This window comes from Melanostigma gelatinosum, assembly GCF_949748355.1.
Source record: "Melanostigma gelatinosum genome assembly, chromosome: 12".
In the NCBI taxonomy this organism is placed as follows: domain Eukaryota; kingdom Metazoa; phylum Chordata; class Actinopteri; order Perciformes; family Zoarcidae; genus Melanostigma; species Melanostigma gelatinosum.
This window is the reverse complement of record NC_136645.1, coordinates 10,005,518-10,022,371: the sequence shown is the minus strand read 5'-3', so window position 1 is coordinate 10,022,371 and position 16,854 is coordinate 10,005,518. Positions and strand designations below refer to the sequence as shown.

At 43.7% G+C, this 16,854-nt stretch overlaps 3 protein-coding genes across 3 annotated transcripts; 2 read left to right on the top strand and 1 right to left on the bottom strand.

The window, feature by feature from the left end:
* The first annotated feature begins 408 nt into the window (after positions 1 to 408).
* polh (polymerase (DNA directed), eta) lies at positions 409 to 4,601 on the top strand. Its single transcript, XM_079280724.1, has 10 exons — positions 409 to 643; positions 1,179 to 1,313; positions 1,449 to 1,681; positions 1,761 to 1,939; positions 2,027 to 2,130; positions 2,263 to 2,382; positions 2,738 to 2,861; positions 3,065 to 3,130; positions 3,276 to 3,448; positions 3,543 to 4,601. Exons 1-10 carry the CDS (start codon positions 507 to 509, stop codon positions 4,477 to 4,479), a joined length of 2,208 nt encoding a protein of 735 aa, XP_079136850.1. The 5' UTR covers positions 409 to 506; the 3' UTR covers positions 4,480 to 4,601.
* Positions 4,602 to 5,120: 519 nt separating this feature from the next.
* gtpbp2a (GTP binding protein 2a) lies at positions 5,121 to 13,839 on the bottom strand. The gene is made up of 12 exons (XM_079279788.1): positions 13,483 to 13,839; positions 12,373 to 12,399; positions 11,805 to 11,989; positions 11,530 to 11,638; positions 11,233 to 11,430; positions 10,726 to 10,900; positions 8,206 to 8,425; positions 7,957 to 8,092; positions 7,790 to 7,848; positions 7,526 to 7,697; positions 7,228 to 7,392; positions 5,121 to 7,063 (listed from the first exon to the last, which is right to left on the bottom strand). The coding sequence occupies exons 1-12, from the start codon at positions 13,681 to 13,683 to the stop codon at positions 6,881 to 6,883; spliced, it is 1,830 nt and encodes a 609-aa protein (XP_079135914.1). The 5' UTR covers positions 13,684 to 13,839; the 3' UTR covers positions 5,121 to 6,880.
* Positions 13,840 to 15,417: 1,578 nt separating this feature from the next.
* Positions 15,418 to 16,847, top strand: LOC306785570 (otoraplin-like). The gene is made up of 4 exons (XM_079279995.1): positions 15,418 to 15,596; positions 15,757 to 15,896; positions 16,186 to 16,296; positions 16,405 to 16,847. Exons 1-4 carry the CDS (start codon positions 15,440 to 15,442, stop codon positions 16,426 to 16,428), a joined length of 432 nt encoding a protein of 143 aa, XP_079136121.1. The 5' UTR covers positions 15,418 to 15,439; the 3' UTR covers positions 16,429 to 16,847.
* The last annotated feature ends 7 nt before the right edge of the window (positions 16,848 to 16,854 follow it).

The following is a 16,854-nucleotide window of genomic DNA, read 5'->3' as shown; positions in this document are numbered from 1 at the left end:
TAGAGTCGTTGAGTTGCAGGCAGTTTTCTGCTGTCCAGTCTCTGATGGCATTGACACAGTCCAGGAGCCTAGTAGCACCTAGGACTGGCTCAAAAACGGTGGTAACAAAATAATGTATTTTGCTAACTCTAACCTTAGAAGTAATGGTAGGCTAGGTTGTTAAGTTCCCTTTGCTTTAGTGTATTTGTATTTTTGAACGGCTCTGACTTGGGCCCCAAGCTCACATCTTCAGCATGTTGACAAATTCAAGGTTCGACAGGCCCGCCCCCGCGCGTGCTAACAATTTGCGAGCTCTCATTGGACAATCGCTCTGTTTCAAAGGGCGTGGCCAACCTGCAGACGGTTGTGCTGCCTTCGTCGACTTTTGATGACGTGCTCATGTAACTTCACATCACAGCGGGAAATACTAAGCGACAGAAAGGTATCTCGGCGCACGGTTTAACTTTAGTAAGCTGGTGAGAGCTGTGCGGTAACAGCATCGCCAGCCAGCGGGTGTACATTCAGTGATGGAGTACGGGAAGGAGAGAGTGGTGGCGTTAGTAGACATGGACTGCTTTTACGTCCAGGTGGAACAGAAACTCAACCCAGCTCTGAGGAACACTCCCTGTGTGGTGGCCCAGTACAAGACGTGGAAAGGAGGCAGGTGAGTTTCTGACACAGACATTTATTTTCATGATCAACGCAACTGAAATACGAAGGGATGGGGGGGGGGGGGGGGGATCAGAATATAATACTCAAAGTAAGAGCTGCAGGATGAGATAAATGACAGGACATAACTCACTAGAATGACTTGTGTAAGTCCATTCTTTCACTTAGAAACTCAAGTTCCACCTGCTGCCTTTTTCAGTTATCTTAAAAATCCTCCCCCAGCAGATGGCTTTTGCTCAGTTGTCATCACGTGACCTATGTGTGGAACTGAGAGGAGATCATTACCCTCACTCGCTCTGTTCAGAGATGATCCTTGAGCATTCTCAGGCCGTCCACTGACATCTGACCAATGACTGTGATTGGACAGCATGACAATGTGCCCGTTCAGTTGCATTGACCATTTAGATTACTGTCTCTGTGTTGGCAACTCAGCCGCCTTCATCTCCCACAGATAATCACCTCGAACGTACTACTAACTCACTCACGACTTGTTAACATGCAGTTCTCAACTTAATATCATCCTTTGTCAGTATCATAGCCGTGAGCTATGAGGCCAGGGCCCATGGTGTCACCAGGAACATGTGGGTGGACGATGCAAAGAAACTTTGCCCAGATCTCCAGGTGGCACGAGTGCGTGAGTCTCATGGCAAGGCAGACCTGACGCAGTAAGTACATCCTCTAGAGACCTATCCACAGTTGGGATTGTGCCATAAAACAATAATTGTATTGATATGATGAATGGTAAATGTTATTTTAACACCTCCACCAGTAAAGTACAGAACCTACTCACCCCTGTGTAGTTATAGGGAGGCGAGTGTGGCGGTGATTGAGGTGATGTCTCGCTTCGCTGTGATTGAGAGAGCCAGCATCGATGAGGCCTACATGGATCTGACTGCTACGGTCCAGCAGCGGCTGAAAAACATGACGGACAAACAAATTGAGCCTCGCCTGCTGAGGGCGACCTACATCCAGGGGTACCCACAAACTTTACCTGAACATGAAGCATCTGCAGAGGACGCTGCCTTGGATAAAGGTAGGCTATAATCAAACATATAATCCTCAAAAACTCTGGTAGGATGTATCCCCTTAAAGATCAACATGTTTGTCCCCAGAGGAGCTGAGGTCCAGGGGTCTCCAGCAGTGGCTGGGATCCTTACCTGCCCCTCTGTTAGGGGAACAGAGCCCTGCAGAAGTGCAGCTGACTGTGGGGGCACTCATCATCGAGGAAATGAGGGCAGCCGTGGAAAAAGACACAGGTTACAGCTGTTCAGCAGGGATATCGCACAATAAGGTAGGAAACGAGTTATATTCCGACATAATGCCAGTGTGATACTTTTAAGAGTAGTGATGGTCGTAGTTCACCGCCCACTTCTTTCAGGTATTGTCCAAATTAGCGTGTGGGCTGAACAAACCTAACGGACAAACTGTTCTGCCTTTGGACTCCGTGACGGACCTTTTCAACTCTCTACCCGTCGGCAAGATGTGAGATCAAAGTACTACTCTGCCATAAAGAATTTACTATTCACAAATTACACTCGTATTCGACCACAGAAGTGTCAAACAACGGTTGACTAACAACACTGCTCACTTGTTTTGCTTGTATCACCTGTGCAGCCGTAACCTAGGGGGTAAGCTGGGTGCCTCCATGACAGAAACTCTGGGAATAGAGAACATGGGAGATGTGACTCGCTTCTCTCGCGCTCAACTGGGTCAGCACTTTGGAGACAAGACGGGGTAAGACAAGCCAGACATTCCCTTTAAAAGTCCAGTGTCATAAGATGACACATGGCGAACAACAGGCTTGCTTAGTATTAACATTTAATACGTCAGACCATCAAGTGGAATGGGCATTTTGGTCATTACATGGCCTTCTTAATATATTATTATACATCTTCTACTCTTCTACTTCACCTGGTGTCCCTGCATGATTGATGCCCCACGCTTATAGAACAAGACCGCTCTGGAAAAGATTCCTCCTACAAAGACGAGCCTGTTTGATGAAAGTGCTCCAGCGATTAACTTGAACTGTGAGCGTTTTATTTACTCTTGATAACCAACCACATCGACCATTGAACCGCTCTGCTTTCAGCCAGTGGCTGTATGACTTGTGTCGGGGGATTGAATTTGAAGCAGTGAAACCCAGACATCTTCCCAAGTCCATCGGCTGCAGTAAAAACTTCCCCGGGAGGACATCGCTGGCTACAAAAGAGCAGGTACAGACCATCAGTCTGTGTTAAAACAGGAAGTAAATGTAAAAGAAAAAGTATTCACAGGAAGTGATGAAACTTTGAAAGAACTTGTATCCGTCTAGACGTGTAAGGAAGATGGCATTAAACACGTAATATTTTTGACAAATATGCAATCTTCTACATTATTCTCTTTTCATGCATGACTTGCTTTCACAACCTCTGTGTAGGTTCAGCATTGGCTTCATCAACTGGCCCTTGAGCTGGAGGAGAGGCTTACCAATGACAGAGAAGTGGTGAGCTATTTATGGTTGAGCAATTTATTACTTTCCCTTATTACAACAGCACGACCTATTTCCTCAACTGGATTTCCCATTGATGTTGTAAACGGTACATACAACTGTTTCACATCAGTGCCCGTCATTCCTCCTCATCTTACAGAATGGTCGAGTGGCGAAGTCGTTGACGGTTAGTGTCCGTCAGCTTGGGGACAAGAGGCCGATCGGCTTCTCTCGCTGTTGTGCTTTAGTGCGCTACGAAGCGACCAAACTGTCCGACGACAGCTTTGCCATTATCAAGAGTCTCAACACAGCAGGAAACCACCAGGCAGCATGGTAATTAGAGTGTAATAAGACTGACATATTTTAAAGTCAGGTCAGGAGAAGGCCGTGTGACTGATTATGCTCCGTCTTGCTTCATGTCCCCCAGGACTCCACCCCTCACCCTGCTGCAGCTTTCAGCTAGCAAATTCAGTGACGCTCCGTCAGCAGGGGGCATTGTTGGCTTTCTTTCCGCTGATGTCACTTCAACCCAGAGTCTCTTCTCCACCACCCAGCCCTCCACCCAGCCACGCTCTGAACTGCAAAATGACTCCGCATGCAAACAGCCTGGCACCATCCAGTCCTTCTTTCAAAAGGCAGCTGAGAAAGAAAGACGGAAGGTTACAAAAGATAGAGACGAGGAGGACTACGATATTGGCTCCGCGGGGATTCCCCCGTCTTCCTCCTCTCAGAAAACCTCTGTTACCGATAGTCAGTCGGAGGCAGAGACTAATTGCCCCGCTTCTTCTTCACTTGCACGTATTTCTCACTCTAAAAGTGGTACGGCCAGCCCCCATTCTGGCATTTCCTCTTTCTTCCACAAGAAGAGTATTGAAAGAAGCTCACAGGCCTCAACATTAAACAAGCCTGAAATAGGACATGAGCCTGGCGATATAGAAGACACTGTTGCGTCGGGGCTACAGGCCAAACGTAGCCCATCTCAGCAGTCACTATGTGAAGAGTTAAGGGATGAACTGGGCATTGATCCAGAAATACATCACCATCCTTCTAGCGTGGCCAGAGAAGACCTGTTAAACTGTGAACGCTGTGGCCAGGAAGTGTTCGTCTGGGAAATGCCTGAACACAATGACTATCACTTTGCCCTGGACCTCCAGAACTCACTCTCTTCATCCACAGGTTCAGCACCCATCGCCTCCTCTTCCTCCACTGTCTCTTCTTCTTCCAATGTTTCTCTAACTCCTCTCAGCGCCCAGTCCTCACGAGGAAAGACAAAATCCAAAGGCCAGTCGGGGTCTCAACCGAAAAGGCATCGCTCCCAAGGTGGAAGCACGGGCACTCTGGATTCTTTTTTTAAGAGGAACTGAAGGTGTGCTGTAGAATGAAATACATTCTACTGATAATGCATATACAGAATATCACAGACAAAGTGAATGCGTTGGTGAAGGAATGGAGAGCTGTTTTGTAACGGGGCTTCTTTTAAATGTTACTGTGCTTTATAAAAATGTGTACAAAATACAGTGCAAACCAGCATCAATTAAAGATACTTTTTACATTATGTTGTAGTATTGTAATGTGCCAGCAGATGCCACTAATGCGTTGAATATAGAGCAGGAATCCTCACTTGTGTTTTCTTGTGAGCTCAAAGAGTTACAGAAAATGTATAGAGACAGAAAGAGTATATATTAAAAAAAACGTATGAAAGACATGATTGCTAGCAGGATGAGAGCAATTGCACCATTACGAGGTTGATCGTATCTCGTTTACACTTTGCTGCCATGGTGAAACAATTGTTGTGAATGGAGACATTGTAATTACATGGTCTTGCATCAGCTGGGGAGCTGATTTGGACGACAGTATGAGGAAAATGAAATAACACCCAACTACATTGTGTGTAGTGAGTCACGGCTCTGTGACATCTGAGCCAGCAGACCAAACGCTGGGTGTATGATGGCATGGTGGAAAACCTTGAGCAATCTTTTTACTGTAAAGACAACACAACACCTGCTTAAGATAAAATAAAACTTTAATTCATGTACAACATGATACACAAATTAGATCTGTACATAAAGATTGCATTTCACCCAAATAATGATCAAAATATTACACCTTTTAAAAGGAAACGGTCTCAAACGTGACTTCAAAAATGTGAAAGTCTGTTGGTGTCATTAAGAGGAACAGTGAGCACAGTGAAAAACAGGTTTGAATAAATTGTAAAATCTGGAACGACTAAAAAAAAAAAATCTATAAAATACTTCTCGGCTGCAAAAAAACAACCTAACATCCGATACTCTTCATCAAGGCTGTAAAAGTTTTGGTTGAAATGCGTTCTTAGTTTTCCTCTGAGTGCACACAAACTGTGCATAACAACAACACTGGGGCAACAAAACATGCCGCACATTTGAGTTGTCCTCTCACTGATGTTCGTGGGACAACAAATGATGTATCAGTCATATCAACAGGCTATATATATATATATATATATATATATATATAAAAATAAGACAGGAACACAGAGTAGCAATTAACATTCATTTTCAAATTCGTCTTCTAAATATCCAAAGCGGTTTCGAGGAATAGCACCCAGCAACGTAAGTAGTAAAACTTTGGGGTGTAATGGTCGGCAACTCAGACGGTCGTTCCATTAGGCACTGAGTTAAAACCACATCACATTCAGTGACATCAGTAACTTAAGCAACAGCAGTTCCTCAGAAATAATTTCTTTAAAAGAAAGCTGCATCAGTAATCGGCTTCACATACTATATGATCAAACATCTCTTTGGGAGAAACACCATTGCCTTTTTTTATTCATTTTTTTTAACCTCAAACCTTCACTCCCAAAGTCAGCAACAGAAAGCTGCCCTGGAGTAGCTCTGTGAGAGAGGAATGCCGTCTAGCATGATATCTAAAGTGACCTGAGTAACTAAAGCACTTGAGCAGACAGGCGGCGAGATCATTACCATCTCACCGCACTATCGTGAGGCATCATCCGTGAATAGAAAAAACATTTGTGACATGACATAAGACCACGTGAGAGTTATCTTGGCAGGCTGACGCACAAACTCTGTCAAGTTCTAACTTTGCATACGTCGCAATATTCTCCTTTTCACTCATAATGTGCGCCTGTCAGCTATACAATCGCTTGAAGCGAGGTGGTTTAGCATATATACAACCGACGAGCTGTGTCTGAGAACCACAACTTGCTATTATCTCACATCATGAATTTGTAGTTACTGGGAAAAGGGCAGCGTATTAAAATACAGCGAGGCTTATCCTTCCCAGTTAGGCACGATGCTGGTCAGTGGTCACACAGATAAGATGCTGTGACATCGAGTGTGTGTGTGCATCTGTTTCAAAGTGTGTGTGTTAGGCGTGTGAACTGTAAGCAGCACTTCAACGTAGCCGTGTGCAAGCAATTTCCTAGTTGCCACTTGCAAGTGTGTGTTCTTCACACTCGATGTGACTTTGGTAGATGTTGCTCGGTGAGTGTGTTATAGAGGTGGCTGAGGGGCTTCCTCTTATCAGTGCCGTAAAAAGCAACACTCTTTAGGCCGCAATGCAAGTATTATAAGTAATATAAGTCATTTAAAAAGGCTGTAGGGACGAATGAGGAGGATGGTGACAATAAGGCTTTGGAGAAGTGTGATAAAACATCAATCTTCTGAGACAGGAAACAGGACAGAGTGGCCTTCGGAGAAAGCAGGAGGTCTATGAAGCACCTGGTTTTGGGGCGGGACGGTGTTTTCTGTGGTTTTTCGCCAAGAAACTTTAGGCGTCGTCGTATTCGCTTTGGGATAGCCGGTACTGGGCGATGGGCTGCAACTTGGTGACTTGGCCGATACCTTTAGTCACGCCCTCTCTGAAGAGCACCTTCGCGCCCACCTTCAGGTATTCTGGGTGCTTGATGAACTTGAAGAGAACCACTGCTTTCTCCCCCGTCCTCAGCTCCTCCTGTGGTTCAGGGAAGTATCGTAAGACAAATGACAGCATTAAGAATAAACCAAATGTCGGACTTAACCTGCTGAACACACATTGGGATGTATAATAAGCCAAGGTTTTGGATGTAGAGGACATCCTTCAGACAGGAACAGTTGTGGCTCAGTGGATAGACTAACCTTGCCGTATACAGCTTCCACAGTGGCGGTCTGTCTCACATTGCCAATGTGCACAGTAACCTGGAAGCCCTTGTGGAAGGTCTTGGTGTGGAAGAGCAGCACAATCTCAGCCTCAAACATCCAGCAGATGGTAGGATCCATCTCCGGACTCACCATCACCATGCCCTATGAGTGGAAAACACATCAACATCGTACACACAAAATACAAAAAAAAACACACACACTGCCTCTGAATACTGAGACAGTATTAGGAAACAGAACGAGTTAGACACATTTGGCACAAACAAACATGTCGGACCTTGCGTAGTAGTGAGCGGTCAAAGTTTCCCAGGGCGAGTGTGGCAGCCTGGCCGGCCCTGAGTACCCTGCACCCCGAGCGGTTCCTTTGGATGCTCCCGATGGTCAGCTTGTGGAATTGCCCCGAGTCTGTGGGCCCTACTACAAGATCATCCCCCTCACGGCAAATACCACTGCACATTGAAAGAAACCCGCAGGTCAGAGAGAGTCCATGCCAAACAAAAAAACAAGTTCAAATAAGGAAGTAAGCAATTCATACACTGACCTGTACAGAGTACCTCCCACCACAGTCCCCACCTCTGGCACTGTGTAGATCTCATCCACCTGTAACGATGCACGCCGATGTCAATCACATCAACACCATGTGTATGTATCCACAGTGCATCTTAAAGAGTGTGTATGTGACGGCTGATCCCATGCTTGCAGACGTACCTGAAACTCAGTTAGCTGTTGCATGAGCTCCTCCTGCTCCTTGCTGTTGCTGAGGGGAGGGATGATGTTGAAGAAGACCTTGAGCAAGTCTAGACTCTCACCAGACACACTGGACAAGGTGAAGATGGGTGTGACGCTGCCCATGGAGAGCACAAGCATGTCAGGACAACACTGGCTAGACTCTGTCTTATACGAGAACAACATATTCAACCATTCACATTGAATGATGTATATGTAGTTGTTTCATACGTGGGTGACTGGGCGAACTGCTGCGCTGCTGCAACGGCGTCGTCTGTGCTGCTAACCACCATGGGCACCTTGTTACAGCCCGGCTGCTTTAGGACACGCTCCAACTGCCGCACAGTGCGCTCCACTGTGGCGCGCGTACAGAGGTCCACCTTGCTGATGACGATGAAGATGGGCACCTTCAGGGCCATGGCGAGTCCAAGATGCTCCCGGGTCGTTCCAGCTGGAAAACAGGAAGGAGGGTTTCAAGACATTGAATCTACTCATTCGGCTGCGGGTCGCTCTGCACCACCTCACATCATCAAACGTACTTTTTACATGCAAGTGCACAATCACAATGTTTATTCCAGGTATTGTGCATGCAGTTCTTATACAGATACATTAGGATTAAATGAATAAGAATGGATCCAGCATCCTCAGCATACATTTCTTTGGAGGAGTTCCTTGAGGGGAAAGGACTGTAGTGACCCAAGATAACACCGCTTATCTGCCGGCACCTACTGTCAGTCTGAGGGTTAAGAGAGCCTGTAAACAAACTGATAAGACCAGATAGAATTTACCGTGAAGTGTGGTTGATATGCCGTTGGAGAAAGTAGATAGGATGATGCAGTATATGGCCATTGTGTAATCAATGCCTAGGCTGTCCAGAATGTCAAAGGCAACTTTTCTAAACACAGTAATCTCTCATAATCACAGCAGTGACCTGGAGGAGGTCTGGTGGATTGTCTTTCTTTGTCAACAAAGCTGATGGCGTGAGAAAAAGCGGTATATGTATGTATGATTGTCAGTGGTGAATGGTAGTTGATGATCTCTTGGTTTGGATATACATGTCTGAAATTGGCCGCAAAAGGAGTTTAAGGGCACTGACCTGTAACACACATTTATATGCTGACGCAAACAGAAAACACACGAATCCCTTCATCAGCTGAGCAGCGGGTTGTTTTGCTAGTTGTGTGTTATTTTCAGTGCATCCAAGGTTAACGTGCAAAGGAAAAACGAAAACCCATCGTCCCTCATGGAGATGCCAGGATATGTGGAGCAGCGTCACAGAATGACACAAGATGATTAGCCGCCCTTTGGCTTTTTGGCTTGTCACAGATACAACTTAAGACGAGCCCTCAGCATTACACGGATCCATTACGCTGTTTCATAATTAAAGCGGTTGCTCTTGGGTTGCAGACACTGTGTCCCCGTTCTGTCTCATTGGTGGTCCGCATTCTTGACCCCGTTTCTCCCGGCATGCCCTTTTTAAGAACGGACACCCACACAAACACAGCAACGCCTACAGGGTGTTATTCCACCACTGCAGGTAGGCAACATCATTGTTTATCACTAAAAATGTCTAAGAACCATCTGTTTAGAATGAAACAACGGTCTCAGAAATAAATGTGACACAAGACTCGGGTCTGAGTGAGTACTACTTTTGTTTACAACCTTTTGCAAATTCAGTGACATAATATTCAAAATGGCCTAAAAATACCCTGTAAACTGCCGGCCGTACAATAACAACAGCTGTACACCAGCACGCTAAGAGCTGGAGTTATAAGTAATGAGTGCTGCGTCCAAGGCTCAGGTTTCAGCTACATGTCTCGTTGCCATTTACAAAAACAAAACACAACTTCTTTACAAGGGGTCACAAGCTTTTAACAACATGCTGGTATGTGGGCCAACTTGCTGTGCCTGTCAAAGCCCTTCCCTACCTGCGTCATATCACAGAGGTGACTGCATGAACACGTCACGTCAGGATGGCCGAGCGGTCTAAGTTGCTCTGTTTAGGTCGCCGTGTACCGTAGAGCCGTGGGTTCCAATCCCACATCTGACAACAATGTTGTTTTTTACCAAATCTTACAAACTTAATCACACAGTTTCCTGCTATTACAGCCAGAATAGTAAAAGTAAAACTGTAAACAAATATATAATAAAAGGTAATAAACATAATAAGTTGCTCAAATGTAATGTCAAAGTGGCGATAAAGACCCACTAAAGGTGGCGTGTCTCAAAAATGACCCACATTCATTTTCTATGCCATACAAGCAAATAGATTTGCAAAGCATTGTGGGATTCCAGGTGACTTGAGACTAACCGGCGATACAAAAAGGGAAGGTTCGAAAGTAAAAAAAATGTTTATGCACTGAGGAAGGAGCACAGAGTCACATTCAGCGGGTCAGAGGACTCCGACATCAGAGTGGATGGTATTTGAGATATCCGAGTAGTGGAAGGCAAGGACAAGAAGTGGGGGTAAAGCCGCTGAGGTAGGAATGGTGGTCTGTTACATAAGCTCAGATAGCACATGTTGTCACAGCTGGCCAAGTCTGCTGTACGTGTACACAAACACAAGCTCTCCCCCTCAGACTGGCCCTGCAAGTGTCTATTACCAGCGTGTGACCCTGTGACAGATCCACTTTCAGCTCGTCTTATCTGAATAATAAAGCGACCGGATAAAGTGCACGCAGACAGACACCAGTACACTTCAACTGACATACCACGATGCTCAAACATTGAAATGAATCAATCAATACTCACCAATGCCAGTATTTGCGCTGACGACCAGCATAGCGAAATCCGGGCAGTAGCTGGTGAGGCCAAAGATGGTGGTCTTAAGGTACTTGTGGTGACCCGCCAGATCGATGAATGTGATCATTTTAGAGGCCCTCTCACAAATCTCCTCCGCTGTCCGAGACTCGCTGTAATTCACAACCTAGGAAAAGAAGCCATAATATCTCGAGCGTCATCTTCTAAATCACATGACAACATATTCCTCAGTTATTTATTTGAAAGTATAGGTCAGGTTAAACATCAGTCATCAACATTACTTGCTGATACACAACATTCATTTTACATTGGATGCAACTTGTTTTTCCTATATTCCACTGTTACCAATGTCTGATATAATTGAACATCTGTATAAGGAATGTCTGTGAGAACCATAACATAATGAATTTAACTTGTGGCTGCTATTTAGAACAAATGACGTCAGAGTATATGAATAGGGTACACATTATTTATTCTATGACTTTGGATCTTTCTCACCTCTCCTTTAGTATTGAAGCCAAGGATCTCAAAGCTAATGCTTGAAGTGCGTCCAGTCTGGATCTCATGTAGGTGTCTGAAGAGATTGAGCCTTGTTCTTCCCCGTCCATTGTCCAGCTCGCCCTGTGTCAAAACCCCCAACAAAGTGGACTTGCCCGAGTCCACATTACCCAGTACAGCTACTCGCAGGTCCAAGAACTGCAGGAATGAGACACAAAGAATGAGCAGGGACATAATAAAATATGAACAGATCAACAACCAAAGAACAACATGCCCTCAAAAAGGAGCTCTGCCAACCTGCTGGTCATCCGGCACTTTGCGAATGAGAACTTCAGCAATCTTTCGAGACACATCAGAGTCATAGTCCACCTCGCTTTCTCTGAGAACAGTGATGTCGGCGCCAACCCTGTTAGACAAAAGAAACACAAATATGTAAGGTAAGTGTGCCGTTTTATTTTGTAATTGCAAAAAGGATCCCTTGTTGTTTATAGTAGGCATATGCAAATTAGACAATGGCTTTTTCTTTTTAATGCCACATTCAAACAAAAAGTGTATTTGATATCCTGACTTACTTCTCTGCCAGCATATGGAGCGTCCTCAGCGATGTCCTCAAATCTTCCTCTGAAAGTCCCACCAGCATTCCATTGTCCTCGACACCTATTTGATAGACAGCCTCGCCTCGACCCTCCTGCAGTCGCCATTTCATTTGTGTGGCCAGGTGCTCAAAGCGGTATTGCGTGGGGTTCACCAGCTTCAGCTAGACATGGGAAAGTTCATCAGTCGTTAATAAGTCAAGTGCAAATAACAAGCATTACAAAGGATCACTGTAGGGCTGGGGCAATACAAATATGGAATAGGTGCTGTATGTTCAGTTGATGTAGCAGAGGAGGCAGCTGTCCAGACACTAAAAATGTTCTCGCTAATCCACTGTGGTGTTTGTTTATCCTGGTAAACCATGAGAGATTGCACTTATATATTCTGACATATTACTGACAGCTTATTGTTATAATGATTGACCTATAACCTCCATGCCTTTGTCCTTGTTATAGTGTTATACGTCAACTAGCCCATTTTAAATATCTATATACGGTATCTCTTTTGAACATAGCACGGCCCTTGCGTCAGAGCTAATTTGCTTACCTTGTACTCTATGTTTCCCTCTTCAGCCTAAGAGACGGGGAGAGACACAAAGAGAGACGGACAGAGACAGAACAGGAACAACAGCTGTCAGACTGTAGGGAAGTGAGACAACAGGCTATTGATTTGCTCAAAGACACAAAGAAAAGCCATCCGACTGAATGAGCGGTCAGTGCAATACTGTGAATAGACGGTCACTGAGAGCTATACAAACCCACTAACTGCTTAGCTGGCCTTAGTACACAGCTACTTAATGTGTTGTTAGACAAAGCATGTGTAAATGTCAATGTGCGTTTCAGGTTAACTAGTCGATAGTCCTCTAGTCAGTATCTCACATGTTAACGAACAATGGAGCTGGTTACATGGTGGGGATTAGGTGAAGATACAAGGACAGCCATGGAATATGTTGAGACATGTCCCGTTAACATTATGGTATATGACTATGGGGCTAAACTGTTCGCAATTATCTGAATTCATATTAAAATTGTTGACTCAGAACCTAAACTGCTTTTATTTGGCGCGATGTTAAGTTAGGTCGAGGTCAACACAATTCTTTATTTCACGTGTCTGAAAAAACGAGGGTCACGTTAACTGTTGAGGTTTAAGTTACTAACATGATAAACAAGTGATAAAAGTAATCCATGTACAGTCCTTGGCTGGGTGGATGTCAGGGACGATAATAATAACAACATTAGCCAGATATAGACCGAGTACACACCCGCCCCCTGATACAAACACAGCTGTTCCTCTTCTGCTAGCTAGCTAAATACTAGCCTACTAAAGCAAGCTGCTGTTAACTTAACAAACACTATGACTTCTGTAAAACTAATGTGGGTGACAAATTGTAAGTTAATTGCAATGTTAACCGATCATATCCATCTCATTTATTTTCTCATTCAACGTTAAGTTACCGACAAGCTAAGTTACGTGTCAATGAAGTTCAACGCGTCAGAGTAGGACAGCTCGATGGGAAATACGCGGTTATTACTGTTTACATGTAACAACATGGACACGAACACGCCTCGTTATTACATTAGCAGACATTGTTATGGCTCTTAAATGATATTAGCTTGACTCCGCTAACGTTAGTTGAGCGCGTAATTCCAGCCTTACCTCTGGAGGTAGATATGGGATGTTATTGCTTGGTTTCAAGTTGCGAATGAATCGCGCCTTGGCTATCTTTTTGTTCGTCACACAAGCTTTTTTGGGGGCTACCCCAAAGCCACTTCCCGGCTTGACGTTGGACGCAACACCTTGAGACCCAGAGCCGTGTCCATTTCCTGAGCCAAACAACTCCGATGCCCGCGCATCCATCGGCTACTTTGGGACCTAACTTGTTAGCCTACCACTACCTGGATAAAACACGATGCTATGTTATTAAAATAAACCTCAGCTCAGGCATGCAGGTGGTGGTGAGTGAAATTAGCCTGCTAGTGGTAGCTTACAGTCCCCAAAGTAAAAAACAAAGCACCGACCGCCCCCAAAACTCTTCACACAGAACAACAGCACCGGCCGAGACTGTCTTTCTAAGTTTACAGTGTGACACGTCACAGTCATAAATGTCAAGGGGTAAGCCTGATTTGTTGAACGGGGCAGCGCAAGTGAGCGGTTCCATTTGTTTTCTGGTTGGCGCACGGTTAAACCCCGCCCGCCTAGCTACCTATGTTAGAAGAGCAAGTACACACACACGAGCACCTCTTTGCAGGGCTTTGCGTCAGACGAAAAGGAAATAATTACACAGCCCCGTTATACTCGTTACACATCCGTATGGTTGTCAAAGGATGATGCCACACAATATAAAATCGTGTAATCAATTTAGACATATTACAAAATATGATTTTGCTTAGTATTCAGAGGCGTTACTTCTTCAGTTGTAGCCTATAATTACAAGGTGGAAGCATATTTAGGTTAGCTCATCCACCGATATTATACTTCTTAATCATCATCTTGTCTATCATACAGCTTTACAGTGGTGTATTGAGCCCATGAATTTGGTTTTGCCAGGCAATATATATTTTTTTCTCCTCGCAAAAACAGTAATTTAAACAAACAAAGTGAGAGGACGGTTGCAATGCAAACTTGTACTAATTTAGAACAAGTTAAGAATGACAAATAAAACTATGTTGACCATAGGTTTTCACACTATTTGACAGTGGGCGCTGCCAGAGTATCACTCGATGAGTCTGTGATGATCTCGATGAATTTGCTTATTGGGTAGACGATTTGATAATGTAACTTTGACTGAGTTTGGTTAAATTTGTTTAACAAATTTGTTTTGCAAATTTGAACTGGAACCATTGTCGCCAGCAAGCTTCCATTCCATTCCATTTGCTCCTGTTGTTGTAATTACTTATAGAGTTATGGTGGTATCATACTTAAGCTATTCACGCTCAAATAGTGTTTTTGTATAATATGTATGTATAATATAATCACATCCTGTGCCACTTGACTTTTTTCAGCTCTTTAAGCCTGAGATTATTGGTTTTAGTTTTTTTACAACACTTTATTTTGCCATTTGCAGTGTTTCTATTTAAAACTATTTTGTTTCACCAATATATTCCATCTCAATCACATGAAAGGAGCATTCGAGTTGAATGCAATTTAGAGAAATAACTAAGTAACTAAGCAGCTCAACATTTTCCAAACTTATTTTAGATTAGTTGCCTTTATGATCTTTAGGTTGCACTTCCAGTTACATAGCTTAAAAGTTATTATTGTGCTTATTGCATAGGACATTTAAGTCTGTCCAAAAATATGGAGCACTTATTCAAAGAGCAATTGAAAGAACTACATGCATTGTTTCAACGCATGGACTTGCTTTTTTTACAGAGCTCAAGACAAACACATGAACTGTGACTGCTTGTTCCTGCAAAGAGACTGTATTTGAGAAAAGTCAGCCAACTCCCCTGTGGGATATGAATACTTCTACAGTGCGGCATTTCTGAAACTCAACACTGATTGGTCAGGCAACCTCTGATGTAAGGGCTCAGCCTATTCACTCCTGGCTGAGAGGACTGTTTTGGGATTTTTACAGCTTGAAGTTCCTTTAAACGCCCTAATTCACATCCACATGCACACACAACACTCTCTTGGTTCTGCTCTTTCGGCCAGCATGAGTTATTCACTGGGGATTCTGCTCTATATGGGACTTCTGCACCAAACTGCGAGGGCTGTCAGTATGGATAAACTAGCAGACAACAAGATATGTGGAGATGCAGGATGCTCACGTAAGTCAGAGCAAAGGAGAAGCATGACGCAGTGTGTATCCTGAAAACTAAAACATATTAAAATAATGCAATGAAATGTATGTACTTGATATCTTTTTACAAAATATACTTTCTTTCAACTTATATTTCCCTTGCCTCTTTTTTTTCTGTGCTTTATAAGATGTTCTCTCCGTGGCCACAGCTTTGGATGACTTCACAGCTCCTGACTGCAGATTCATCAACATGAAGATGGGTCAGATGGTCTATGTGTATTCTAAACTCATTCCAGAGGAGGGCGCCGGAGTCTTCTGGTCTGGCAGCGTATGTGAATATCCGTTACATGTGTTTTTTTTATCAGCAGTGCAGCTTACAATCAGTTACAAATGCAAAGCAGGATGCACAGCAGCTGTGACAAACAATTGAAAACTTCCTGGCCTTTTTGACAAGAGCAAAATGTAAGACATTTTCTTGAATATTCAATGTCATTGTAGCTGAAATAAACAAGCAAATATTATTTAGAGTTTAGTAAGGAAGGTTACATGTATAAAGCATATTATATAACGTGGTGCATGTTAAATTGTTAAAGAGGCCATGTTATTTTTACTGGCAGGTTTACAGTGAGCGGTATGTGCACCAGATGGGCATCATTGGATACTTTCCTGCAACTATGGTGAAGGAGACACAGAAGTTTACAGAAGACGAAGTTAGGATTCCCACAACTGTGAGTATAATATCTGAAATGAATATTTTTATTTTCTGGAACAAAAATAAAGGTTGTTGTCAACATTTATCTCATGTTATTCGATTTTGTTTTGCCTTTTTTTTCCAGAACATGGACTTCTACTGTGAATAAGACGTGACAAACTGAAGCCTCTTTCTTCTAAAGTCTTGCTTTAAGTTACTCTGGCTTTCATAGAGGAGAGTATTCTCGAGCCAGGGTGTCAGACCATGGACACCACGCATCCTGTGGTGTCGTCTCCAACTGGAACGAAAACCTGGACACTCTCAGCCCTCCGTGGACCCACAGTCTGATTGTCTTGCTTTGTCTTAACAATACACTTAATAAGACACAATAAACGCTTTTTCATGCATGTCAATCCAAAATGTTGATTATTTAAAAATACAAGAATTTGTTTTTACAGGCTGCTACTTTGACTTTTCAGGATGAGTAATTGCAATTTTATCGTACTTTTCTGCTGACACATGTAGTTTCTTACTTTAATTAGCTGTGAATATACTCTCCTATTATTATTAAATCAAATTTGTAATGCCGATGGAG

Excerpts from the sequence above, each read along its gene's own strand:
- gtpbp2a (XM_079279788.1), bottom strand. The coding sequence starts at position 13,683 with ATGGATGCGCGGGCATCGGAGTTGTTTGGCTCAGGAAATGGACACGGC. Across the intron at positions 8,093-8,205 it reads CAGTTCGCCCAGTCACCCAC|CGTCACACCCATCTTCACCT; the intron begins GTATGAAACAAC and ends CTCCATGGGCAG. Across the intron at positions 7,064-7,227 it reads TGGAAGCTGTATACGGCAAG|GAGGAGCTGAGGACGGGGGA; the intron begins GTTAGTCTATCC and ends CCTGAACCACAG.
- polh (XM_079280724.1), top strand. The coding sequence starts at position 507 with ATGGAGTACGGGAAGGAGAGAGTGGTGGCGTTAGTAGACATGGACTGC. Across the intron at positions 1,682-1,760 it reads GGACGCTGCCTTGGATAAAG|AGGAGCTGAGGTCCAGGGGT; the intron begins GTAGGCTATAAT and ends GTTTGTCCCCAG. Across the intron at positions 2,862-3,064 it reads CGCTGGCTACAAAAGAGCAG|GTTCAGCATTGGCTTCATCA; the intron begins GTACAGACCATC and ends ACCTCTGTGTAG.
- LOC306785570 (XM_079279995.1), top strand. The coding sequence starts at position 15,440 with ATGCACACACAACACTCTCTTGGTTCTGCTCTTTCGGCCAGCATGAGT. Across the intron at positions 15,897-16,185 it reads GAGTCTTCTGGTCTGGCAGC|GTTTACAGTGAGCGGTATGT; the intron begins GTATGTGAATAT and ends TTTTACTGGCAG. Across the intron at positions 16,297-16,404 it reads AAGTTAGGATTCCCACAACT|AACATGGACTTCTACTGTGA; the intron begins GTGAGTATAATA and ends TTTTTTTTCCAG.